Source organism: Choloepus didactylus, chromosome 3 (assembly GCF_015220235.1).
Source record: "Choloepus didactylus isolate mChoDid1 chromosome 3, mChoDid1.pri, whole genome shotgun sequence".
Lineage (NCBI taxonomy): Eukaryota > Metazoa > Chordata > Mammalia > Pilosa > Megalonychidae > Choloepus > Choloepus didactylus.
The window spans coordinates 3,523,356-3,550,216 of record NC_051309.1 but is presented as its reverse complement, the minus strand read 5'-3'; the positions used below and the strand labels follow the sequence as shown (position 1 = coordinate 3,550,216).

Below are 26,861 nucleotides of genomic sequence, written 5' to 3'. Positions count from 1 at the left end.
TTCACATCAACCTGCGTGTCTCACGTAGGTGGGACCCCTGCCCTTCCCCAGCAGCCCCCACAGGAGGTGGCAGATGGGCTCCACCAGCAAAGCCAAAGGAGGTCTGGTCCAGAGGTGCGGGATCCCCGGGACCGTTTCAGGGGACACAAGGTCAACATTGTTTTTATGATAATATTGCCCTTTCACTCTCATTCTCTCATGAGTGTTTGGTGGAATTTTCCGGATGCTGCATGATGTGTGATATTGCAACAGACTGAATGCGGAGCAGAGAAGAGAATCCAGCTGTCTTCTAATAAGCCACACAGGAAAGAGATTTGCAAAATTATAAAACAGTGCTATTCTTCTCACTACTTTAAAAAAGATATTTTTAATAAAAATTACCATTTTTATCCATTATTTTAAAATGAAATAATAAGTAGCTATTTCTAAAACTTCTCAGTTTTACTTTGTACTACTGTACACATGGATATAACCCACAAACAAATGTTCTTTGGGGTCCTCACTAATTTTTAGAATGTGAAGGAAACCTGAGATTTAAAAGTGTGACAAGGACTGCTTTAGAGCTCCTCCCAAGTGGGACCCGTAGTTCTGGGACCATCATCACAGGTCCTCAAAGAGATAAATCCAGAAATGAAAGCAAGCCTCTAGAACTTTTTTATAGGATTCTGCCCTTCCCATGCAACTTTTACTGTATTTTAAGAGTATCAGTCTGCCATGGATTGGAAATTTTAAAAGCTTTTTCTTCACCAGTTTGATAAATGCTAATTTATCATCCATTACCTGTAAATCTGTGAGAGTTCCTTTATTACAAACCCCGTTGGGAATTCCTTTGTGTGTTTGTGTGTATGAGAGCGAGACGACAGAGTATGTATGCATAAAGTGGAGGAGGACAAACTTACAGATCGAACCACTTCACTGATCAGAATGACGGGAGTCCTTCTGGCTGAACTTGACGGCAGGATCCAACGGCTGTACAACTCAAGCAAAAACTGCGAACAGGAATGGATGTCCACTCCAGCCCGGTGTTTCCTGCAGAGTGGGCAAGACAAACGTTTTCCTGCATACACAAGATGAGAGATTCATTTCAAGAGGCACAGTCACCTTTCCTAAGAGCCCCCCAAACAAAGAAATGACTGATAACAACAAAGCGCTTAAAAGAAAACAGACCCGAGCCTGGCAGATGGCAAACCTGGAGCTGACCGGAGACGTGGGTGGTGACGAAGGCGCAGGGTTGTCAGCCTCGTCCTCCTCCTCCTCACCCCACTCTTCTTCCCTGAGGGGTGTGATGCTGTTTCCCAGCCACACGGAGTGTATGGAAACCTTGTGCAGAGACAGGACACTGAGCTCTGAGCTCGGGGAGCCAGCAGGCTGGCTGTCCGTTCCTTGTGGAGAGGAGAGGGGTGCGCAAGGGGCACGGAATGACGGGTGCAGCCCGGGCCCCCTGAGCTGAGGACAATCCTGTTGGAAGACCCTTCACTCGGCAAGGATTGCTTGAGCCCACCAGCTTAAAGGGGCAGGGCGGGTGGGCGCGCTGTGGCAGAGGAGCCTCTCAGAGCAGGGGGCGGAGAGCTGCAACCTCAGGGGCAAAAGTTCCAGGGAGGGGAGCAGCACGCTCCCCAGGGGCAGCTCGGGGGAGTGGGGATGGGGAGGGGGCTCTGAGAATGGAGGGTTCGGCCCTGTGAGACATCTGAATGAAGTCCTGCGAAAAGGGAAGCAGTATGTGACCTTTCTTGCACGTCTGGCCCTCATGCACTGGGAGCTATTTGTGGTAAACCCTGCCTGCTTCAACCACTTGTTACAAAGGCCCCTACAAATCCAAGAGGGGTGATGTGCTTATTTTGTAAATGGCAGGTATCAGGAAGCCTGAACGAAGAGGGATCAAAACAAGGGCAAGGAGGGGTCTTGGAGCAGAAAGCTACCCAGCCCTGCAGCGGTCAGCTCCATGGGGCAGGTGAGGGCTCCTGCCACGCGCCTCCCCCTCTTGAAACACACATCGTACATCAGCACAACGGCTTATCTGCCTTCCTGTCTGCCTTGTTCACACTGAAACCCTCCAGCACGCGGCATGGCGCCAAGCACACGGAAGCTGTTCGCTCCAAGTTTGCTGAGCGAATGAACACACAAGTGCAGACTGCGTTCCCACAACTGGTGATTAATTCCAACTCCTGCTCCACACACACAGTCACTACTCCTTGCAACACCCCACCCTGTGGGGAACTGGCGCCGGACAGGGCTGGCTAGATGCCCGCTGGCCAGACTGAAAACAAACTATGAATCGCAAAAGCAATTTTCAGCCTAGGAAGAGTGCCCCCTCCACTCCCCGACGCTCCTTCTCCAAAGCAAGGGGCAGCTCAGGGCAGGGGTACTCGAGAGCCTACAGCTACCCCAGCCAGGGTAGGGGGTCAAATAATGTTTCACTCTGACAGAAGCCCACTCCACTCAATTAGTGAAGCCAGACACAGTGACACCGTCAGGTGATGGTGGTGGAGCCGGCGGGACACAGCCCCACCATGGAACCAACATCCTGGGACCCCAGAGCAAAGGCTCTGTAGCTCACAGAGCTTCCGGGCATGGGGTGAAGAGCTTCACGCTCACGGCCTGCTCTTCAGAAACACACTTCCACAAAAATCACATTGAAGTTTAGTGATTGCTTTCACTTATCTCAAGGTGGAAAGTTCTCTGCAAAGTGAAAGGAATGAAGAGTCACACTTCCACAAAAATCACATTGAAGTTTAGTGATTGCTTTCACTTATCTCAAGGTGGAAAGTTCTCTGCAAAGTGAAAGGAATGAAGAGTGTGTGGCTTCTCTTCCAACTGACAAAATTACTGCTTCCTGCTCATAAAGCCAGCCACTGGGCCGAGAGAGCACAGGCATGCCAGGGGGCGGTGGGCGTGCAAGCCCAGGGTCTGCTGTCCTCCACCTTGCAGATTCTAGGAGGAAACCCCAGAGCTAACAGGGTTCTTCAACACTATCCAGATCAATTTCTTCTTAAAAAAAAAAAAAAGAAAGAAAGAAAAAGAAAACTGCACGGCACACTGGGCTCTCAGGGGCCAGCACTACACGGAAAGGAACTGGAGTGGAGGCAGCGGTGCCTGGCGGTCCAAATGGCCACTGTGCCCCAAGCACTGGCCCAGGGCCCTGGGCACTGCTGACATCGCCATCCATCCTCACCGTGAGATGCGCTAGCACAGGTGTGGCTGCCCCGAGGTTTCTGATGAGGACACTCAAGTGTAGTTCAGGTACTTGCCTGGTAGGGAGACTTCGAGCAGAGCTGGCAGTCACACTTGGGCAAGTCTGCCACACTGAGACCTGTGTAACTGTGCTCCTAGCTGAGCGTATCACAGCAAGGACTCCACTGCAGGCTCTCTCAGTCCTAACTCCATTTCATATCCTGGACCTCTGCTTTCCTTGTCTCATTTTTCTCACCAAATTCTAAATCATACTATCTCACTGAGTTTTATACACATTTATGTCATCATATACACATATAATGATAAAATAAAATATCTTACATCCTTTTTGAAGTAAAGAATGCAAAGTTAATGCCTTGAACTTGAGGGGCTGACATGAACGAACCTGGCCGAGATTGTAGCTTGTGTTCCCCAACTCTCGCTCAGGGTTGATCTGGAGCAGAAGCTTGTCATGGCTGATCAGGGTCCCTGAAAGGCAACAAAAGGGTGAGGGCCATTCTGCAGTTTCCCCGTGAAGGCAGGTGCAGGTGCAGGGGACAGCCCGCAGGCACTCCCAGCCAGCACCTCTCCCGATTGGCAGGCATGCCCTCCTTCTCACAGGATGGCTTGGGGGTTGCAAAGCCTCCCAGGTGTCTGCGGTTTTCTTTATTACTTTGTAACCTGTTGAGCAGTCAACAGGGGGCAACCCACACTATTATTTTCCTCTTAGTACATGGGGCCCAGCTTTTCTTGATCATCCTTAGCCTGGGATTCTGTGGACAGGCACTGGTCATGGGCTGGGCTAGGGGCCTAATGGGGTCAGAAGTTACGGACGAGGTGACAAAGTGCATGCTGGCAGAGGTCTCTGCAGGTCCAGATGTCCACTTCAGTGGGCAGTGCCATCCAGAGCCCCATCTTAGTGCCCGTCAGGAGCACCAAGGCTCGTCTCTCCAGCCCATTTGCCTTCCCATGGAAGTCGTCGTCATTGCACACACACTCCAGGTCCCAGAAAGAACGAGGTCCTTGTTTCTCTTCTGCTGGGCACCCTGTCCCACGCCCCAGCCCCAGCGGAGTGACCTAGTCTCTAGTCTCTAAGCCTCTCTGCCAGAGCTGGCATCATGCCCCTCTTCCAAGAGGCTTCCTGGCCTCTCCTCCCTGGAAGCACGTGTTCTCCTCACCCACCCAGCCCACCCCTGCTCAGCATGGCCTTCAGGAATGGAAGCTGGTGGGCTCTGCCACATCAGACTTGTCAAGGAGAACCCAGAGGTTCAGAGTGTCCACATGGACCCTCTTGATTTTTCTTAATGTGCTCAACTAAATCAGCTTTCCAAATCCTGTGCAGGCAATCAGTCTGTCAGCCTGAGAACTCTTTTACTTCCTCAAACTTGCTGGGTGAGCTCCCAGGACAGTGCTCCCATTCGCTTCCAGGCTTTATTTTCTCAAGACTGATAAACTGTCCCCATGCCCAAGGGAAGCTTTTACCTGTGAACTAGGATGGCATAGTTAGCACGGCAGCCTCCAACAGCAGCTGCTACAAATAAAATCATGGCCTGAATCTTCCTGCCTAAACGGTGCTGTTAATAGGCTGGTCTTACTTTCATTCTAGCCTGAGTGCAAGAGCTCCCTCTTCCCACAGGTACCTGTCGTAGCTGGAGACAGAGAAGGGACGGGATCCCAAGCCTGGTATAAGTGATGGGTGGCGATGTTCTCTCTCTTTGAAACCATTGCTTGAATCTCCTGCTCTACAATTCCTCGAATAATACTCAACTTCCTTCCAAACCTAAAATTCAAAACAAAGGTTAAAGAATACTTTGCTTTTTTCAAAATCCTAAAAATTAAAAACCAGGATGCTCCCCAGTTTTGACTAGAGACATTATGGAACCCGGAATAAGGTAAACTGTGACTGTCCTTTCCAGGGAGCCCCTGCCCCCGAATCCTTGCTCAGGTGCCCGCTGGCTCACTGGCCCCTGCCCTGCCGGAGCTGCCTACCGACAAACACTCCAGGCCCCCTGCAGCTATACGCCTCCTGGTCAACTTGTCCCCCATAACTAAACAAACCACCTCTGGACATCCTGTGACTCTTGTCTTTTCAGCACCTCTTGCAGCAAGGCGTGTGCAGGGATTTGTTCTAAGTTTCGGCAACAAGAAGGGCACTGGTGAAACTGCCGGCTGCGCGGGGCGCCTCCCCAAACATGTGCAGGGTCCGAGGCAAACCTGGTGTCAAGAGCCTTCAGGGGCTTGGTCCGGGGCTGCTGCTCCAGGCAGCTCATGGCCGGGTTGCCCGCCACAGGGACGGCCATGGCGCTCAGCACCAACGAGGTGATGGCCCGCACGGCCAGGACATTGACCTGGGTCCTCTCGGTGTCCTCCTGGAAGGAGAGCCCCCACCTCAGGTCAGAGAGTCATGCACAACAAGGCCACCATGGCCTTGAGGGAAGAAGTGAGCATGGAAAGACAAGTGAGTGTGGGATGACGTGACGCTCCCTGGCCGTGGCCCCCTTTGTCTAAGTCCACAGTAGCACCCTGCATTGCCACTCATCTGTCTGCCTTGCAGGAAATCTGTTGGGCAGATGTCTAATTTTCAAAGCAAAGCCTCCTATGGGCACAAAACTCCAAATATGAATTACTTTTTAAGCAACTGTCCCTAAATTTACTCACTAATTTTAGGGACACTGCATTTGATAACCTGTTAGTTTCTGCAGATGAGTTTAAGGACAATCTTGATGATTTTTGACATGTTTATCCTCTGAAATGCTATTTACATAAGTTCATACCACACCTTCTATCAGTTAAGGAGTCACAGCCCATGACTTTCAAATATTTCAGGCTTTGCTTTATCAGAACATGGTTTTGGTTAATATAAAAATAATGGGGGACACACTCTAAGAAGCCTAATAAAATCTCTGCAAAACAGTCAAGATAAACGAATACAGGTACATACGTCTGATCTTTATAGAGAACCTTTTCCTTTTCAATCACCCCCACACTCCTCGGAACACTGACAAATAAACAGAACTCAAAACTACCTCATGAAGGGCATGGTTTTGCTGACCCTTAACCTGCAGACACACTGCAACAGCTCCGCAGCCACGGGAAGAGTAGCTGCCCGAGCACCCAAGGGCTCTCCCTGCTCTGGAACCCCAGTCAAGACGTAGTCACATTGCTTCCCTTAGAGATGAGGTAAGGCAGGGAAACACCGACCTCAACACCTTCCTCGTGCCCCCAGGAAAGCATTTACAAGCTGCCCACGGCCACCGGCCTGCCTCTGGGCAGAGCCTGAGTCGTGGCGGGGATGGCGCCGGGCCTTACCTCTGGCTGGCTCTCCGCATGCTCCATGGCGATGGGCTGGGTCACCAGGACGCCGAGGAGCGTGGCCCAAGTCTCCTCAAACTGAGTACGACTTGTCCACCCTAAGAACGCAAATGTCAGATTAGAGCAGAGGTTCACCCTGTTTTCGACTTCTCAACACCATGTCATATGGACTCGGGGACTGGCAAGGTCCTCAGGGGGACCACATGCATTAACACCTCTAGTCCTGACAACACTTTAGGATGTGGTGACACCATCACCTCCATCTGACAAAGGGGAAACCGAGGCACACAGAAGTCTGCCATGGGATCTGAGGCCACACGACAAGGAAGTGGTGCAGGCAGACTTCAGCCCTGGCAGCCTGCTCCAAGAGCCACCCTCCCAAGCCCCGGCCACACGTGTGCAGGGCAGGGAAAGGATGCGACAGCGAGTTACGTTCAATCCACTTCTTCCCCGAAGTCAGACATAGTCAAACCATCAAATCGTGGTGCTACTGCACAAATCTGGGAATCTTCTAAAAAACAATGAATTGCATGGTCTAAATGCGTGAATTTCTATTTCAATAAAGCTGTTTTGTTTTGTTTTTAAGGCAAACCAATGGTCTCTCGGGCCCCGTGTAGAAGTGTGATGAACAGGAGACCAAAGCCGGACGCAGTGTGGTTAGGGACGCGGGCGCATCCAGCGAGGCCACCCTGAGTCTCCTCCTGCAGCACTCAGAGGCGTTCGTTAAGTGCTGCTTCTGAGGGTGTGTGCACTGCTGTCCCTGCTTGTGACCTGTGAGCAGGGCCACTTGTGTTAAGGCTGGGAGTGACAGGAATAAGCATCACTGAAGACAGGAGAACTACAAATTCAAATTTCAGGAACTTCTTGAAAAACTAGATACAGAAAGATGGAGAGACTGATTGACTTAGATATACAGTCAGAGATTTATATAGACCAACAACATGTGACAGTTTATATGGGGGAAAAAGAGTTAAAAAAGAAAAAAGATGCCAAGAGCAAAGGCAAATACCAAGAAAAGGCTGAAAATTGTCCAGGGTCAAAAGTCACAATTCAACAAAGGGCAAACCTGAGTGAGAAAAGAAGTGTCAGCCAGGGGGGCAGAGCAGAGGCTGCCAGGAACGGCCTGTGAGGAGAGCCCGAGGGAAGGGCTGCTGGGGGCCGTGGGTCTTCAGCACCTCGCTCACACTGCACTTTGGACAGGGTGACGCATGTGCTGTTGACTAAAGGGAAAGGAAGCAGAGGTAACAAGGTCTCCACTGTCTGGGCCTTCCAGGCCGAATAAACCCGAAGTGCACAGAAGCCCGCGACGACAGGCAGCCCCGTGGCCTGAGGGACAGATGTGACGAAGGAGCCAGGGCTGCAGGCGCTCACCGCTGGCCTCCAAGACCTGTGACGGGAAATGTCAGACAGGACTTTCCCAGGGAACTCCCACAGCAAGAACACAGCCGGAGAGGGGTTACCAAGGAAGCCCACCAGATTACAGCTCCAGCAACAAAATGGGGGAGAAAAGTGGCAATTTATACTGTACTTCAGAAAGAAGAGAAGAATCTGACACAACAACCATCACCACTATCATCTGTTGAGATATGAAGGGCCAGGTGCATTTCTTTTCATTTCCAGACTTGCAACAATTCTATGAAGTAGGCATTATCTCCATTTTAGGGGTCCTAGAGGATAGAATGACTTGCCCAGTACTACACAGCCAAGACCCTCAGGAGCAGAGTGGAGGCTGTCTGAGCCCAAAGCCTCCATTGCCCCCACTCTAGCATGAGCACCAGGGGAAGTTCAGAGCCAGGAGACTTGCACACCAACAGGCTCATGCAAGAAAACAGACATCGATGGCAACATTACAGGATCAAAGTGACATACACAATTTCAAAAACATTAGGAGGGAAACTTTTCCATTATTTAGCATAAATACATAATATGAAGACTACACTTGGCTTTACATTATCTATTACAAGTGTACCTATCCTGACTTCAAACAAACCTGATATATAGAAGTCTGGGATTAAACACATAAAGATGCACACATGCAACTTTGGATCTAACTTTCTATTGTAATAAAAGGTCTTGGCCGCTGCTTAATAAATCAAACCCTCGACTTGAGGCTTGCTCCTGTGAAATTTAGGGTTGTATATAGGAGGCTGAGCCCTCCTATAATTATGCCTAAGAGGCACCTCCAGGGAACCTCTTTTGTTGCTCAGATGTGGCCTTTCTCTCTCTGAGCCCAACTCAGCAAATAATTTCATTAACCTCTCCCCCTGATGAGGGACATGACTCCCAGGAATGAGCTTGGCCTTGGCAGCGAGGGATTGAAAATGTCTACTTGACCAAAAGGGGGGAAAAAAAAGCAAGGCACTAAGCTGAGGTTTCAATGGCTGAGAGATACCAAATAGAGTTTAGAGGCTATCTTGGAGGGCTCTCTTATGCAAGCTCCAGCTCAACATCCCAAATGGCCACAGTACGCCATGCCCTTACCAAAAGTAGTCCCCAAATACCTAGGACCCTATCTGAGATTCTCTAAAAGACATACTTTTATCTTTCAGAAACTTAAATCCACTAGAGTGTTCCTATACCAGACAAGTCCTAAAACCCAGAACAACAGCCTCTTTAAGATCAACTATCAGATGCAGCCCCTTCCCCATACTGTCGACAACCCCTTTCAATACGAACAAGTTAGGGTGTCACTGTTCTAGACACCCCTGAAGATAGACAAAGACATTGAGAGGAAGGGGTAGCAACAAACAAGATAGGATTTAACAAAGGTTTATGAATACTTTAACTTTGTATAGTTACACATATATATATTTTTGGGGGACGCTGGGCTGGAAGGAGGTAAATGACATGGTGGAACTGTAGCTTATAGCATCCTTAGGGATTTGCTCTATAGCTGCTTGTTGAATTGTGCCTTGAAAGTCCTCACCTTTCTGTACATATCTTGTATTGCATAAGAGGAAAGGTACTGAGACTACGGAACTGTAACCCATAACAATTTTTGAAATCACCTATAAGACTGCTTGTTGAGCTGCACATCAAGAGATGACACCTTTCTGTATGTGTGTCATATTTTACAATAATGGAAACGGGTGAAGTTGTAGAACTGTGACCCATGACATTCTTTGAAATTTGCTAACTACTTGTGAAATCGTACTTTGGAAGTTATCACTGTTATGTATATATGTTAAAGTTCACAATAAAAAGAAAAATTTAAAAAAAAGGGTCTTGGTATATACTGCAAAACTGCATTCATTTATGTTCATACTACCCCTTAAACCTTTTATTGACTAAAATGCGATGAACTAGACCAGAGCGTTGGGTGATGACGCCCAACACTTCTGAAAGAGAAGTCACAAGCACACCTAGTGTATTGACACGGTAGATGAACTCTTTGAAGACTTCCTTTTCCTGAAGGAACTCCACAGGGATCTCGGGAAGTGCTGTGCCAAACTCCCCTCCAGGTTTGGGTGACCACCCGAGTTTCCACACCTGAGAACACAAAAAAGCAGTAAGATTATCCAGATCGGCCTGGGCTGCTAAACTGTGAGGAACAGAGGATCACCACTTCTCTACTCTCCATCTCCCCCCTGAACCCACAGGTCTACAAACACATCTGCAGACATTTCTGAAAGCGAACTTGCTGCCTTCCTGCTGCAGTACGGCTCCAACTCCCGTGCCTCGGGATCGCCTTCCCCACCAAGCGTGCTTCCCACACCTGCTGACTCCTTCTCCCCGTCCCACAGCCCAGATCAGGCCCCCTTCCCTTCCAGCCCATGGGCCAACACCCTGTGGTCAGTCTGCCTGTTCACGGCAGCCAGGGTCTTTCTGGTAGATGCTGGCAGCCTCCAACCCTTAGAGGTAGTGAGAGTTAAAGAGAGGCTCCCTCACCCACAAAACAACAAACAAATAATAACATAAGTGTCTTTGATGAAATTCAGCCATACATACAAACATTTACTGACAAGCAGACACAAAAACAACCAACCTCTCCATTTCTGTAAACCCCATGAAGTCCCCAACAAGCACTTTCACAGAAGGCTTGCTTGAGGCAGGCAACACTTTCCAGTTGCAGGATCGGCTATCCTTCCAGCCAGCCCGGCTGACTGGCACCTCCCGTAGATGTTGGGACAGGAGACTCAACCAAGGCCCAGGTCAAGAGCCCGATCCTAGAAGCCCACAGCCCATCTGGGGAGGGCAGAGGCCTTGGGGGTACTGCTGGCTCATCTGAATGGCTTCAGTGCCATTCACTTCACAGACGGAAACCACACCCCAAACCCTGGGATCCCCAGTCAGGCAGAGGCATTTGCTGCCTCCAGGGTGCATCTTCCCATGAGGGCACTACATAGCGCTCTGCCTGGTGTCGGGCAGGACCGCCTGACCGCTCGTTCGAGTGGTTTTGTCTCCATCACATGGTCCATGCCGAAGAACCTTTAAGCACCCTGCAAACACTAACTTCTGGACGATGACGACTGTCTCCAGCTGCCCTTCCTGTCTCCATTCTCCCCCCAATCCCCATTCTCCCAAAGTACAGTAATTGTCTCAAAACCACCCTCTGCTGAATCCACAGTAACTCCTCCCTGCCCAGGGAATAGGTTGAGCTCCATTCTTATCTGGGATCCACCCATGCCCGGCACAAGGCGCTGAGAACTTGCTCTCCAGCACTGCCCTTCCTTCTCTCTGCCCAGTGGGCACTGGGCATCAGAGATGCCTGGTAGCTCCCTGCTCTACACCTGCTACCAGCACTGTCATGCTCCTGGGCTTTGTCTCTGAATGATCCTTCCATTTTGACAGCTTCAATCCCCTGCCCTGGCAAAACCCTCCTCATTCTTCAAGGTCCAACAAACATGGCTTCCTTGGTAAAACCACCTCTAGAATCTCTCTGTCATGTGCACATAACACACATGCACACACACACACACACACACACACAGAGGCCATGCTTATCCTTGCAAGCACAGCACCTGCTGGGCAGAAATGATCACTTTCCTCTGGGAATCTAATTCTCTCTTTGGGCTAACATCTATCTGCTGATTTGAACTCTGCTGTGTACGAGCCCCTCTTTCCTGCCTGGGAGGGCTTTATTTTTGGCACAGAGTACATCTCATCATCTCACTTCAGAAGCTGCAGTGAGAAATGAGGCAACTTCCTTGGGAAGAGGTCAGTCCAGCCCCCTTTCAACCCTCACCATCTTCAAGCTCTTTCTGTTAGCCAAAACAAGAGTCCTGGTGAGTAATGCTGATTTTAAATGGATTCTGAAGACAATTTCAAGAGAGGAGTTACAAAAGTGGTTGTGTAGAAATACAGGAATTCTCTCCAAAGGTGACTACTTTGAGAGGAAACTATTCACTGAGGGGGTATACTTTTGGGTCTGCCATTAAACATGTGCACCTCACTACATGAGAATCACATCTGACATTCGGTACCTATTAACGGGAGATGAATCTTACCAAATGAGGTATTACAATACCTCACCTCGTTTTACGTCCGTCATGCCTGAGGAAACCAGACAGGTGTCCGAACCCCCCAAAATGAGACATCCTGGCCTCAAAGGACACATCTAACAGTGAGAGTCTATTTCATTCCTTGGGCAACTCCCCTGGCCTGGAGCTGGCCTTCCTATTGCCATTTCGTTCCCATCTTCTGAACAGTGCATGAGCTGACTCACCAGTGGGGGGACACGCGTGTAGCTGTTGACCAGGGGGAGGCGGGCAAGGCTGATGACGATGTTCTTTAGCACCGAAGTGAGGAAAGCGGGCACACTGCCATTCTTCCTGTGACCCAGGGCCAGTACCGACTGCAGAGACTCCACCATTTCTGCCACCATCTCACAAGCCGCGGTGATGGACCTGGGAGCTAAGCAAGCAACCAGGGTTAGGACAGGAACGTTCCGCCAATAACTCACTCCAAACCCGCCCCTCCTCCTGATCACCCCACCCCCAGGGAAAGGCACGACCCCACAACCAGCTTCTCAAGCCAGAAACACGGAGCTGCCGCCATGTTTCCTTCTTCCTCCACCTCCTTCCCCACCTTGAGCTGGTCAGATGCCCTGCAGATTTTACCTCCTTAATATCCACCCGAACCAGGCCATCTCCACATTTCCTACCAGGACTGTTGTAATCATCTTGAAACTGGTCTCCTTCCTCCATTCTGCAGCCCCTCTCACCCATCCATGATATAGCCAGAAATGGCTTTCCAACACCCAAAGCAGTTGTGCAGCTGTCAGCCTAAAACTTCCTCCGGGATGCGCCCCTGCTCTTCCTCTTTCTCTGGTTCCCCCGGGGCCCTGGGCCTGTCCCTATGGCTGGGATGTGAAGAACCAAGCTTTACTCTCCAGTTTCCCCTAGGCTGGGGTTCTCAGGGGGCTGGGCATAGACTCCAGCATTATCAAACTAGAACTCCTGAGATAGAATGAGGCGCACGCCACACCCCTACGAACATCTTGGGCACAGGGATTGACTCTTATCCACTTTGGATCTGCCATATCGTATATGCTAAAAATTTATCTGTTGAGTTGATAAATGTTTAGTCTTAGCTGGATATCACCCATGGTCCATTAGATTCAACTGTCTAGGCAACTTCCTGATAAAGAGAAAGAATTCTCATTGGATTTAAAGAATTAAGCCCCAAGCTAGAAGAAATGAGGTTGTCTTAAATAATATTTAGTGAGAAATCTTTATGGGGTAACATCCTATCAAGGTGATTAAAAGAGATGAAAACAAAACAAAACCACCACTAAGCTTCCTTCCCTGGCCAGGATTAAATCAATAAACCTAAACTGGATCAAGAAGAATGAGCACAGTTACACTGTGCTACATAAAAACCCAAACTACGGACACTCCCGTCAGTGGGCCTGCATGCTGTGACTCAAATCCTTGAAATACAGAACAATTTTCAGAGCAAAGGAAATTCAAATTATAAATCCAATAAATGTCGACATTTACTGAGCACTTAGAAGCCTAGTACCTATTCCAGGTGCTTTGGATATTAACTTATTTAATGCTTAGAACACTTCAGAAGGCTGGAGCTATCCTCATCCTCATTACAGAAGCGCATGTAAGTAACTTGTTTATGGCCAAGCAGGGATATGAATGTCCCACATACGCCACTTGATTTCACAAAATCATGGAATTGTAAATGAAAGGCTGGAAGGGACCTGAGAGGTTTGAGATAAACATTCCACGAACAGGGCTTCAGCTCTAATTCAAAACACCACTGCTTCTGGATTGTTGTGCAATTACAAAAACTTAAGCAGGAAACCAGAAGAAAAAATACTGTGCTTAAGACTAACAACAGGAGAGCTACAACCTGCCATCGCACAGAAAATGGCAAAAAAGGAGACAAAAACATTTATAGACTTATTATAAATAAGGCACGTTCCTTAAGCCAGCAAAGCACAGATAAGACTCCTGCTATTCCAAGTAGAGTGTTCCATTAAAAAAAAGACAAACAAGAATCTCCAGGTGAGGCATATGCCTCCTCGTTTTGTGGGACAGGCTGCAAGCTGGATCCCAGCCAGACTTCAGGGGTAAAGGAGCTAAAATGGCCCCAGGAGCCAAAGAGGCTGGGCTCATACCTGGAGCCCCAGAGGGTGGGATCACATCTGGTGTCTGGAGGTTGGGCTCACCCCTGGAGCCCTGGAGTTGGATGCACCCCTGGAGCTCTGGAGGTTGGGCTCACCCCTGGAGCCCTGGAGTTGGATGCACCCGTGGAGCTCTGGAGGTTGGGCTCACCCCTGGAGCCCTGGAGTTGGATGCACCCCTGGAGCCCTGGAGTTGGATGCATCCCTGGAGCTCTGGAGGTTGGGCTCACCCCTGGAGCCCTGGAGTTGGATGCACATCTGGAGCTCTGGAGGTTGGGCTCACCCCTGGAGCCCTGGAGTTGGATGCATCCCTGGAGCTCTGGAGGTTGGGCTCACCCCTGGAGCCCTGGAGTTGGATGCACCCCTGGAGCTCTGGAGGTTGGGCTCACCCCTGGAGCCCTGGAGTTGGATGCACATCTGGAGCTCTGGAGGTTGGGCTCAGACCTGGCCTCAATCAGCCATAGCAGCTAAAAAGCCTGGAGACCTCCAGTCAACAGTGAGAACAGGGAGTCACTTAGCCAAAACGTTTTCCTCCCAACCTTCCTTACCATTAATTTCATAATGAAAAACCTACTGTAGAACCAGGAGGAATGACATGAAAAATCATGGTACACGTCTAAGTCTAGAACGGGTTTAAATGATTTGGATTTGGATTGGTTTCTGCAGGAAGGATAGGGATTTTCTGTCAAAACTCTATTTACTTAGTCATCACTCAACAAACATTTGTTGATCACTTACAACATGCCAAGCATCAGTTTCTGAGAACATAAAGGAGGAGAACATATTCCCTGCCCTCAAGGGGTTCAGAATACAAAAAGAATACCAAACAGTGACTGCCATGGGGAATGGTAAGTGCCAAGATGGAAGGGAGAGGAGGAGGCTCCCAGAGGAGGGGTACAAACCTCAGTCCACAAGGAGTGTGACATCCAGTCGTGTTTGAAGGGTCAAAGATAGCCAGATGAAAAAGGGGGCAGGTGTTCAAGCAGAGCAAAGACCACATGCAAGATGATGTACTAAAATCCCCCTTAAATTGAGGGATAAACCATATAACACAGATAAGGTAAGCATTTAAGACTCCACAGTTACCCTTTAAAAGTCTTTTGTGAATGGATTCAAGCCTCCAAAGAGACTAAGAGGAGAAAAAGTGGATCTTACTCTGTGTGTGTGAATCTACTTCATCCTCTCTGGCAGGCTTTGGAGTGTTCGTCTTTCTTTCTGGACTAAGAAGCTGGTCCCCAGGCTGCACTGCAACTATAGTTAAAAAAGGACAAACAAGAAATTCCAAACACTTTTACCATTCTTTTTTATTCAAATTTCCACATTTGTGTAGCCTCATAAAAATTCAAGGTGATAGACTATGTTGTCAAGTGAGGTAGATTTCCGATAACCAATTTTAGATAAGTGGAAAATACTAGACAATACTAAACTTCAGGTAGGAACATCTTGGTCAATCTTAGAGACTTTGGATATCTGCATTCCAATTTCTAAAACCTTCTACTGTCTCCTATTTGCCATCTCTAGCTCTGAAGACTTTGATCAGACTGTTTATGATTCATTATTGCTAAAAGCATCACAGTAAACCCCAAGAAGTCTGGCTTTTAAATTAATCCCAGGATCTTCATTTTCAAGTTGACTACAAATGCAAGGATAAAAACAATTTAAACAATGAAACTTCAAGACCACTCTATGATGTTTAATTTAAAAATACGAAACTTCAAATACCCTCTAGCATGTAAACTATAATGTCCAATTTTTAAAATATTTTGGCTAATGACCCTCATCAAGAGCATTGTCCTTGAAAAGAATAAGTTCACTTTTATTTTACAATATGTTATTATTACAATGCAGTATAGAAACAATCGTTTCAACTACAACAGAAAACAAATAATCCTTTTAATGTGATCGTATTACTCTTTTATTCAGTTAGGACTAAAAACATGAAATAGTCAATAGGACCAGAGATTAAAGGGACATAAAATTCAGACTTTATGCTGCAACTCCAAAATTTAAACAAAATGACTATAAAAAGAAATGAAAGTTAAATTCTAGTGTAGATGCCAAGGATACCGGAGAGTGAGAGAGAAGCTCTTCCTAAGGCCAAGACCCAGATTTTATCCACCTCTTCACCCCTCAATTCCTAACTTAGTACCTGGCAAATAAGAGGCACAAAATCAATGCTTGTGACCCACATTTGCTGAGCTGATTACTAGTCCAACTGACAAAGGACAAGAAAACAAATCTGCCCGTGTGCATCTGCTTACTGGCTTCGAGGATGAAGCGGACGCAGTGGATGAGGGAGCAGGCCTGGGTCACACAGTCCACGGAGGCGACAACGTCCCAGAGCGCTGGCAGCTGCAGAGCCAGGCCACAGCAGTCCAAGCCGGCCTGGAGGTCCAGGCTCAGAGGGACCTGCTCCTGGATCAAACGCCATGACAGGGCCTAAAAGAGAAGCAGTAGGTTAACAAACCGCTAAACATCCATTTCCTGATGGGTGCGTTCCACACGACAGCTGCAGCAGGGGAGGTGCGGTTCACAGCTGCTGTGGAACTGCCCGCAGCGTCGAAGAGGTGGGTACCTGCCAACACCCTGGCTGGAAGGACTGCTGGTCCCGCCTCTCCCACCGTCACCCACCCCTCCCTGACATTCACTCAGGATCCCAGTCCCACCCACTCCCCGAAGCTCCAGCTGGCTTGCACCCCAGGGCTCCTTTCTCTGCCAGAATCCCCACGACAATCTGCCCCTTTGTCCTTCAAAACTCAACCCTCTAGTCCCCTTCAGCAATCCCTCCTGGCCACAGGCCTCCAGGCCACATCAATGCTCTCCCTCAGGGCTCCCCCAGCACCAGGCTGGCCTCTGCCACGGTCCATAGAGGCTGGACTGGGGAGCATGGGTCCTGGAGACAGCCAGACCTGGGTTCAAATGCCAGACCGGCTACCTCCTTTCTGGGTGAATATGGGCAAGGTGCTTAAACTCACTAAGCCTTGCTTTCCTCGCCTGTAAAATGGGGATAGCAGAGTCCATCTCTCAGGATATTATGAGACCCAAATAAGATGATACATGTCAAGTATTTCATCCTGCACTCAGCAGACAATATAAATTGGCAGCTCTGTAACAATCACTCTGTACCGTAACCCTGTGTGCACTTTCCAGTCTTCACCACAATGCGAAAACTTAAAGGGCAGGATCACGTCCTCTCTGAAGTGGTCTAGGGCCTGCCTGGCTCGGGGTAAGTGCCTACTCAGCAATTCTCACCCGGCTGTGTGAACGCCCTTCTGCCCTGCCCTGCTCTAGGTGGGGAATGCAGGAGAGCCTCTGCTGGCTCAGAAGTGCAGGCCCTTGCTTAGGCTCTGTCCCTCTGGGCCTCTGCTCACCAAGGAAGCATGTCAGACCACTTTCCAGAGGCTAATGAGAAGGCCATCCATCCGCAAGGGGCACAGTTTTTTGGTAATTAAACATGTTAATATCAGTTGAATGTGCAATTCTCCCATGGCTGAAATGTCCAGGTTTACTGCTCAATTTAAAGCATAATAAATTTCCCAGGTTATTTCTTTAAGTTTCTAAAATTAGGATCCATATTACATTTGTAGTGCTTCTTTTTTTGCTGGGAAAAAAACTTTAATGGATGGTCTGTCCTACAATCAAAGGTATCTTAGAATCAAGGAAATAAAGGCATATATGAGTGCACAACGTAAGTCCCCTACAGTATCTGGGGATACTCCTGAAGGGTTTGTATTCCTCTCCCCAGCTCACTTTGCTTCTCTGTTATTGACCCTTTTGCCCCTAAGCCTGCTCCCCAGAGTCAGTCAGGGTGGAGTGGAAAGGGGACTGTCGGTAGGAGTCCAAACCCTGTGATCTGGGACTGAGCCCCAGCCCCTCTAAGTGGGAGTTTTCTGAGCTCTGTAAAGCAGGGACAGTGACTGCCATCTCAACTGTCTCACAGAGTTAAGGCTGAACATCTGGGGAGCTAACCCATTGGGCTGCCAGGGATCTTGTTTTTCAAAGGAAGCTGCTTTACATTCTCACACACTTCACAAACCTCCCTGCCCCTTCCCCACAGACGTGCACTTTCTCACTGCTTTGAGCTCCGCGGCTGCCTGCCCTCTGCCCCCTACCTCGAGTGTCATCACCACGAACTTGATGGTGTCCCTCTCCTTCTCAGGAGGAAGGTGCAAGTGGCCAGGCAGCTGGGGGAGCACCACCAAGTACTGCGCCAGGGCCCGGGCCAGCGTGGTCAGCGTGGGGTACAGCACAGCGTCCCCTGGAACACAAGGGCTCTGTGGGTAGATGCATCTGCTACCAGGAGTTAACTTTTACAAGCAGTCAAGCAATTCTTTGAGAAGCTGATGAAAGCTAAAAGCAGCATTCCTTAGAAGAGTGTCTCTGCACATATCCCTGTGGTAGTTTGAAGCTGTTATGTACCCCAGAAAAGGCCAGGTTCTTTTAATCCATCCCTGTGGGTGCCGACCTGCTGTGGGAAGGACCTTTTGATTAGGTTGTTTCAATTGAGAAGTTGCCTCAAGGTGGGTCTTACTCCTTTTACTGGAGTCCTTTATGAGAGATGAAACCAAGAGAAGTTCCCAGAGAAAAGCCCCGAGGAGCTAAGAGAGGACCCACAGAAACTCAGGGAACCAGAACGTGAAAGCAACAAAACCCAGAAATGAAGGGCCAGCAGACACTGGCCATGTGCCTTCCCGTGTGACAGAGGAGCCCCAGATGCCAGCAGCCTGTCTTCAGAGAAGGTTCATCCTGTTGATACCTTAATTGGGACATTTTCATGGCCTCAGAAATGTAAGTTTGTAAGCTAATAAATCCCCACTGTAAAAGCCAACCCATTTTTGGTAGATTACATTCCAGCAACTTTAGCAAACCAAAACAACCCCCTAACAACTGCATGCGTTTCAGACACTTGTGTGGCCCTGAGGCCAGCCAAGTATTCCTCAGGGGCCTTGAACCTCGACTGTATCAACGAGTGGCAAAGGACCAACACAGAGAAATGCAGAGCTAAGAACCCCAGCGGTGCTTCTCAAATACCTTTTTTTTAAACTTCATTGTTTTAATATCATGAAATACAAGTACAAAACATTGTACATTTTTTTACCTTTTTAAATGTTTTCTATTTATTGGATCAATAGCATTTATTGTGTATTTCCTCTGTGCAAAGCACTGTGCTGAGCTTTGCACCTGTTTTTAAAAATAAGAGAAGGTTTTATGTTAATTACCAAACAGATCATTCAACTTGCTCCAGTAGGTTGAGGACTCCATGGGAAGGAATGGTTGGAAAACTTGGTGGGTGGCAGGAAGCTGCTGAACAAGGCTCGACACACGGTCCAGGGTGACCACACGGGCTGTTTCGAAAAGGTGACTCTTCTGAGCCCCAGAAATTTCAGACACACCCAGGCTTAAGCACGGAGCTAACAGGCTTAAGTTGAATTCCTGAAATGAGAGCATTAGAGGCTGAATTACAACAAAAACAAATTGTGAGCTTTCAATCAGGCAAAAGAAGAAAGGATAATGCAAACATTCCTGAGGTAACACAGATCAGTGTACCATAAAAATAGTTTTAAGAATGCTACCTCTGCTATAAAGAAATGGACAAAGCCATTGAATGAATGCGCAGTAAAGTATATTTCTGATCTCTTTTGGACACTTTAATTTTAAAGTAATATTTATTTCTTTTTAATGCTTTTGGGCTTGTTTAAAATAAAAAATTTAACATGACCAAATTTTAATTGATAAAGATACAATATTGAGGCTGATGTGCCATTTGAGAAATAATTTGAAAGACCAACCATTCCTAAAGTTTAAAAAAGAAAAATGATGCTCAAAAGCAGCTGAAATAAATCAAAGTAGCCATATAAGTAACAGAATTTTGGTTGGAAAAATAGCCTTTCATATCAAAATGTTTAAATTTGTAATGAGTGTTCTGCCAACTGTTTGTTTTTTTAACCACTTAAAGATTTTTTGGACAAATTTCTCAGGTAGAATATCATCTTAGTTTAGCTGATATTCAAAAAATTATCAGTAATCAAGATTGATCCTTCCTGCTAACAGCCATTACCTTAAAAGCTGTTAAAAGCTCAATCAGCAAATTCGGCAAATTCAATAAATTGGCCATTCAGCAAATTTATCATTCAACAAATCAGCTTTCACTGAATTTTAGCAAAATTGTGTTTTGGCCAACTGTCTTGTTAGTTTTTCAGTGTCGTTCCCATTTTGAAACAGGAAGAATCCGTGCTTTGGACACACTGTTGTGCTGCCACATCCCTAAAGGCTCTTCCACAACAGGTACCTCATCCGGCTGCGACCCCTCACGTACCTCATCACCCACTCACCCAGCTTCCCACATTTCCACCTGATACTCAGCACCAGGAGGTTTAATCAACTCCTCATTCTAGTAGTTCTGAGAAAGAACCCCGCTAAAGCCATGGCTGAGCAATCCCTAAAAGGGAGTCCTCTTTTCCTCACACCGCCTGTCAACAGGACTTGGACACCCGGCATGGGCCTCCTGGGCCAGCTCTGCACAATACACACTGTACCCAGTGTGGGGAGAGGACCTTAGCACATCCAGTGGGGGGAGAGGACTGTACTACATCCAGCGTGGAGAGAGGACTTACCACATCCAGTGGGAGAGAGGACCTTACCACATCCAGTGTGGGGAGAGGACCTTAGCACATCCAGTGGGGGGAGAGAACCTTACTACATCCAGCGTGGGGAGAGGACTTACCACATCCAGTGTGGGGAGAGGACTGTACTACATCCGTGGCGGACGGAAGAGCAGACCTTACTACATGTAGTGGGGGGTGGTGAGGATCTTACTACATCCAGTTGAGGTGGGGGAAGGACCTTACGATATCTAGTGGGGGGACCTTACTTCATTGTCGGGGGGGGGCTAACTACATCTATTCGAGAGGAGCTTTCTCCTAAAGATAAATTTCCAGAACACCATGAACAAGGTTTTTTCCTTCAAGATTTTTATTTAAACTTTTCACTATGACACCATTCCAAGACCCTTCTTCCCTCATTGCCATGGAGAACAAATACTTAAGAATTGATTGTAACCTAAGAGTGTGCATACATTCTCTTTAAACACCTGAAAAGCTGAGTGAAACACAACTCGCCTCTTTTGGGATTCCAAGGCAGGATGTGGCTGGAACAATGTCTGAACACTGTCTAGATCAGTCTCTGCATTAAGGCAGAGGGGAGTGGCTGCATGTGGTGAGTAGAGCATGTCACGGTGAAATGAATCAAACCCACAAATGTGTGAGCACCAAGAGGAAGCCAGCAATTCTCCAGCCTCCTCCTGTGCAAAGCGCTTACCGGGCTTGTCATGAGCACACTCAGCTCACCAGGAGGAAGGCGGTTCATCAGCTCTGCTCCTTCCAGCAGTGCAGAATCTGACTTTGTCCAACACTGGGATTTGACAAGACGCGCATACCAGTCCTGGAAGAAGAATGGGTGAATAACCGGGATGCATTGGGACAGGGTGCTCAAGGGGCTTCAACTCTCCCAGGAGTGGTTGTTTCTTCGTCAAATGCCCAGCGTGCCCGGTGGTGCCAGACCAAAGGAAAGGGCCTTCCCCACCGTGGACATGAACGCAGCTTCAGCAATATAAGATTTGGGTTGGAAACAGGAATGGGCTAGGCTCACAGTTCACTACAGCACAGGTCTCTCCCACAGGAACTGCAACGAAGTCTGTGCCTTCAGCCTTGCTGTCACCTGCCCTGGACAGCCTCTCCACCTCCCCTTTCACCCGGTGAACTTCTGAGTGTCCTTCCACACCCATGACAGTGTTAAGGGTTAGTGGTCCCTCATGTGTGTCCCTCCCTCATTTGGTGCTCCACAATCACCCTCTATTGGGGCTGTCTGTTTTCTTTCCCTCTCACCACTGCCTGGGGCAAAGGAGGCACTCGATGAATAGAGACTGAGAAAACAGGCCTGACTTTTTGCTATCCTAAACATGGTGGCTTTTGCAATCAATCTTCAGACTGGACTCTCTCTCCAAGAAAGTACTACTTGGTACCAGTTCTCTTCCTACCATCTCAAAAGAGAAAAGAAAAGAAGCAATCGTAATTCCTCCAGTCTGGCTAGTCTTCCTGCAGAAGCTGGACAGGGAAGAGGAGAGGTCTGCCACATCAGCCAACCCTCAGCAGGCGACACAGGCAGCAGGCTGGGACCCAAATGGTCCGTAACGCTGAAGTGTGGGCACGAAGGTGAGGAGGGCGAGGAGGGTGAGCTGGGTGTCCTGGGAGTGGCCGAGTTACCACGCGGAGGGAGAGCTGGAGCAGTGGCTGGGCCTGAAGGCTTCGCCCACCACATCCTAAGCCAGCCGCACAGCCACCCTGACTCCACACGCCCTGCCACGGGAGTTCCAAGTCAGCAGTGCCCTTCTCACTGGAACTCCTCAGAGCCCCCAGATGTTTCCACCCCACACCCCGATCAGAGCCACTCAAGGCTGGGCTGGGCCTGAAGCGCCCGTGGTGTGTGCCCAGCACTATCACTGGTGGAGAGCCTGCGGCATGAGCCAGCCTGAGCACCCGCCGCCCCCGGCCTCTCCTCGCACACAGAGAAAGGCCCGTCCCACAACACCCTTGGTGCATGGTGTCTCTGACCTGCAGACACTCACTTTGTCGGGATTCACTGTTTCCAGCGACAGCTGCCCGTCCCCGTCCAGGGGGTGGGAAGTGACTGGAGGAGAAGGGCTAAGGGACTCTGGGACAGTGGAGAGACGGAATCTGTCCAGCAGGGAATACAGTCTTTGGTGTCTAAAATACAAACACAAATGAAATTACAGCACAATTTTTTTTTTTTAAATTTAGGCTTAGTCTGAACTTTGCAAACCAGAGTTCTAGAAATATAGTACGTAAGGAAGAAACAATAGTGGCTTCTTGTTTTGAATAGATGCAACTTGTTCACCTTGTTCAAAACTTTCCTTCATGGCTATTTTCTCATCAACACCCAAGCAGGTCACGATGCAAAGTCAGGCCTAAGTTCACTTGTAATAACCACCGCTTGCTCTCTATAAATACTTTTAAGAAATTTCATTTTTACTCAAACATTACAATAGATAATATATAGTATAATAGTAAATAAAGGTATTCTTTAAAATGCAAATAGATCATCTGTCTTAAGATTCAAGTCCGTGAAATCTTCTATTTAATCTCCTAACAATATATGGTTTATACTAATTTTTGGTCATTTCGTGTAAGAACCAACTCATCTGCCCGAGACATTAATAATCTTCCTCACCTGAGCTGAATAACAAGCGTAGGGTCAAAAGCTAATCATGGTTTGACGTCACATCATCGGCTCTGAGAGTGACAACTTCATAACGCAAATTACAACCTAGCTCTGCAATCCAAAAAACGCTCCAAAATTGTGTCCTGCCATCAAACTATACCCCAACCTATTTAAAGACACCACCCACAAGCTACTTTTAAGATGGAAATCACAATATAACAGTCATATTCACACACACACACAAATGCTCTCCCCTGAGGAGAATAAAAGGTCAAATCCTTTCTTAATTTTTTGGAAATCATGGAAACACACTCACACGATAGATATAACGATTTCTGATAAAAGGCTTCTAAAATTTTGCAACAAAATTTTAACAGGTCGCAGACATAATTCCTACATGCTAAGATCTACATCTTCCAGATTTAGCAATTCTTACTTAGTGTGCTGGTTTGAAACTGTTAAGTACCCCAGAAAAGCCACATTCTTTTAATTCAATCTAGTGGAGGTAGACCTGTTGTGGGTGGGACTTTGTGATTACATTACTTCCATGGAGATGTGACCCACCCAGTTGTGGGTAGGACCTTTTGAATAGATTATTTCCATGGAGGTGTGGCCCCATCCATTCAAGGTGGGTCCTGAAGAGAGCTCAGGGAGGGAGAGAGAGAGAGCTCAGAGCCAACACAGACCCAGACACTTGGAGAAGCTGAGAGAGACATTTTGGAGAGAAGCTAAGATATATAATCCAGAGTTTGCCCCTGGGAGAAGCAAGGAAGCACCCATAGGAGCTGCAACAGAAGCTCAGAGACATTTTGGAGAAAGCCTTAAACCAGAAGCTAAACCCAGGAGAGAAGGTTTAGCAGAGCCAGTCATGTGCCTTCCCAAGTGACAGAGGAACCCCAGATGCCAGCAGCCTTCCCTCAGAGAAGGTCTCTACCTCTTAATATCTTAATTTGGACATTTTCATGGCCTTAGAATTGTAAATTTGTGAACTAATAAAACTCATTGTAAAAGCCAATCCATTTCTGGTATTTTGCATTCTGGCAGCTTTAGCAAACTGGAACACTTAGCAATTAGATTATATGCTTTGACTTTGCCAAGATAAAGCCCACACTCCCATCCACCATGGAACAGTGAGTAGAGAAAGGTGACATAAACACCTACTACCTGCCAAGTACCCAACTGGAGTACAAGCATATCTCCATTTATGCAAAAGATGATAGTGGCAGTTTCTTTTCACTTCCTATAAAATGAGATCCAATTTCTTAACATTTAAGAAGGTTTTCTATTAAGGCACTCCTGGTGTAAGCCCATTTATAAAGTACATTGACTTCTTGTCCTCTTGTGAATCTATCCCCTTACAAATCTGAGATTTTATACCCTGGGTGACCTACAAGCGAAAAGGACCCGGAGGTCCAGCCTTACCTGAGAGCTAAGCCACTTCTCTGCAGATACTCCTGGATTCTGTTCAGCTCTTCCACTGGTAACTGAGACATGCTGCTCTATAGAAAACAGAACACATCAGTGGGTTTGCAACACACAATGAGACCAAATAATCTTCTCATTTAAAAAGGACCAATGGCAACAGGTTTGGCTCATTTTAACAAAGTCAGACTAGACGACAGTATGAGACACCCAGGGAATGACAAGTCTGTGTGTGCTGTGCATGTTTCTATTAGTGGACACGCGAAGAAAATGCCTGTGGAAAAGTGACCACCCAACTGTTTCGCTTGCTTGGCTAAGGTTTCAATATAAATCAGTATCAGTGTTTTCTCAGCTACCTGTAAATTTGCAGCCAAAAGCATCTCTACGCGGCGACAAGCGAGGGTGTCCACCATGCGAGCCAGCACCCGGAAGGGGGTACACAGAAGCCTGTCCACATAGAGTGTCAGCACTGCTCCTGACTGGCTGAGGTGGATCCCTTCCAAGCACTGAAGAGTCTTCTTCAGAGTGGTTGGCTAACATTTGAAAAGGAAAGAAAGAGTGCAGATTATTTTGCCAATAGGAAATTAGCATTCTAAACATTTCAGTAAACGTCCTTTTTTTCTTTTGTGGCAGAAAGCTATGGTTGGCAATAACTGGCAGTCTGAAGACTTACAGTAGAAAGATTTTCACAACGAGATTGAATCGCCTGGATAAAAAGTCCACTAGCCGCAGAATTCCGGTGAACGGCGCTGATAAAATCCTGAACCGGAGGTTCATGAGACAGGCTGATCAGATCTTGAACGTGGTTCACAATAAGCCACGCTACGTGCTCGGAGTCGTGGAGGTTCTGACACTGAGGGGATACGAGAGAGTCACTCTCAGCAGACAGATAATTGGACCCAGATAATTGACAGGGAAGGAAGCTCAGCAGGCAGAGCCCGCCACCTCCCCCCAGACACCGGGACCAGCCCTGTGAGGTCAGGCTCCACAGACGGATGGGACGTAGCAGCCTAGCTCCATGAGACTTGAGTAGACGGCCAAAGGACAGCTGTGGGAGGAGCAGCCCCGGCTGCTGCGCGGACATTGATGGGCACCCTGCCCATGGGCCCTAGCTGTGGTCCAAGAGCAGCTGGAGTGTGCATGTGAGCAGTGTGGCCCCTGCAGGTACTGGCACACGACAGAAGGGATGGCCTCCACAGCACCGCGCCCTCTGCAAGGCCTCAGGGTGGCCTACTGAGCGGTGGCTCCAGAGGGACTTGTCCTCCAGCTTTCTAACAGTTCAGTGGGGAAAAAGATTTCACTCTGCCAGCCACAGGCTTGACAGAATAACTGAACCAAAAAATGAACAGATTCCACATTTCTTCACTTAGAAGGAATCAAGAAAATTTCCATTTTTAAGCATATGTGTTCCCTTTTCATCCAGATTCATAATCCTTGTAGGCATAAACTGTAAAACTTTGTCAATTCCTTGATATATGATTAATAATTAGTGTTTTTCATTTGGGAAAATTTGACAGTATTAACTTATAAAAAATGAATATCGAGGGCGGGGCAAGATGGCAGACTGGTGAGCTGTATCTTTTAGTTACTCCTCCAGGAAAGTAGGTAGAAAGCCAGGAACTGCGTGGACTGGACACCACAGAGCAATCTGTCTTTGGGCATACTTCATACAACACTCATGAAAATGTCGAACTGCTGAGATCAGCGAAATCTGTAAGTTTTTGCGGCCAGGGGACCCGCGCCCCTCCCTGCCAGGCTCAGTCCCGTGGGAGGAGGGGCTGTCAGCTCCGGGAAGGAGAAGGGAGAACTGCAGTGGCAGCCCTTATCAGAAACTCATTCTACTGATCCAAACTCCAACCATAGATAGACTGAGACCACACACCAGAGAATCTGAGAGCAGCCAGCCCAGCAGAGAGGAGACAGGCATAGAAAAAAAAAAACAACACGAAAAACTCCAAAATAAAAGCAGAGGATTTTTGGAGTTCTGGTGAACACAGAAAGGGGAAGGGCGGAGCTCAGGCCTTGAGGCGCATATGCAAATCCCGAAGAAAAGCCCATCTCTCTGCCCTGTGGACCTTTCCTTAATGGCCCTGGATGCTTTGTCTATTAGCATTTCAATAACCCATTAGATCTCTGAGGA

General features: G+C 47.9%; 1 protein-coding gene across 6 annotated transcripts in view; it reads right to left on the bottom strand.

Moving 5' to 3' along the window:
• HTT (huntingtin) overlaps nt 1-26,861 on the bottom strand; it is a 193,793-nt gene that overhangs the window by 12,521 nt on the left and 154,411 nt on the right. For all 6 annotated transcript variants that reach the window (XR_005215820.1, XM_037829303.1, XM_037829304.1 and 3 more), the window contains 17 exons: nt 25,395-25,574; nt 25,078-25,254; nt 24,722-24,798; nt 22,686-22,824; nt 21,380-21,502; nt 19,282-19,495; nt 18,175-18,320; nt 16,324-16,501; nt 15,218-15,313; nt 12,149-12,336; nt 9,846-9,972; nt 6,481-6,581; nt 5,386-5,540; nt 4,812-4,951; nt 3,578-3,660; nt 1,190-1,320; nt 900-1,029 (listed from right to left, as the gene is read on the bottom strand). Coding sequence is in view for 5 of the 6 variants with exons in the window: in XM_037829303.1 (XP_037685231.1) it covers nt 900-1,029; nt 1,190-1,320; nt 3,578-3,660; nt 4,812-4,951; nt 5,386-5,540; nt 6,481-6,581; nt 9,846-9,972; nt 12,149-12,336; nt 15,218-15,313; nt 16,324-16,501; nt 18,175-18,320; nt 19,282-19,495; nt 21,380-21,502; nt 22,686-22,824; nt 24,722-24,798; nt 25,078-25,254; nt 25,395-25,574 (2,385 nt within the window). In the remaining variant the exon portion in view is untranslated. The remainder of the gene's footprint in view (nt 1-899; nt 1,030-1,189; nt 1,321-3,577; nt 3,661-4,811; nt 4,952-5,385; nt 5,541-6,480; nt 6,582-9,845; nt 9,973-12,148; nt 12,337-15,217; nt 15,314-16,323; nt 16,502-18,174; nt 18,321-19,281; nt 19,496-21,379; nt 21,503-22,685; nt 22,825-24,721; nt 24,799-25,077; nt 25,255-25,394; nt 25,575-26,861) is intronic.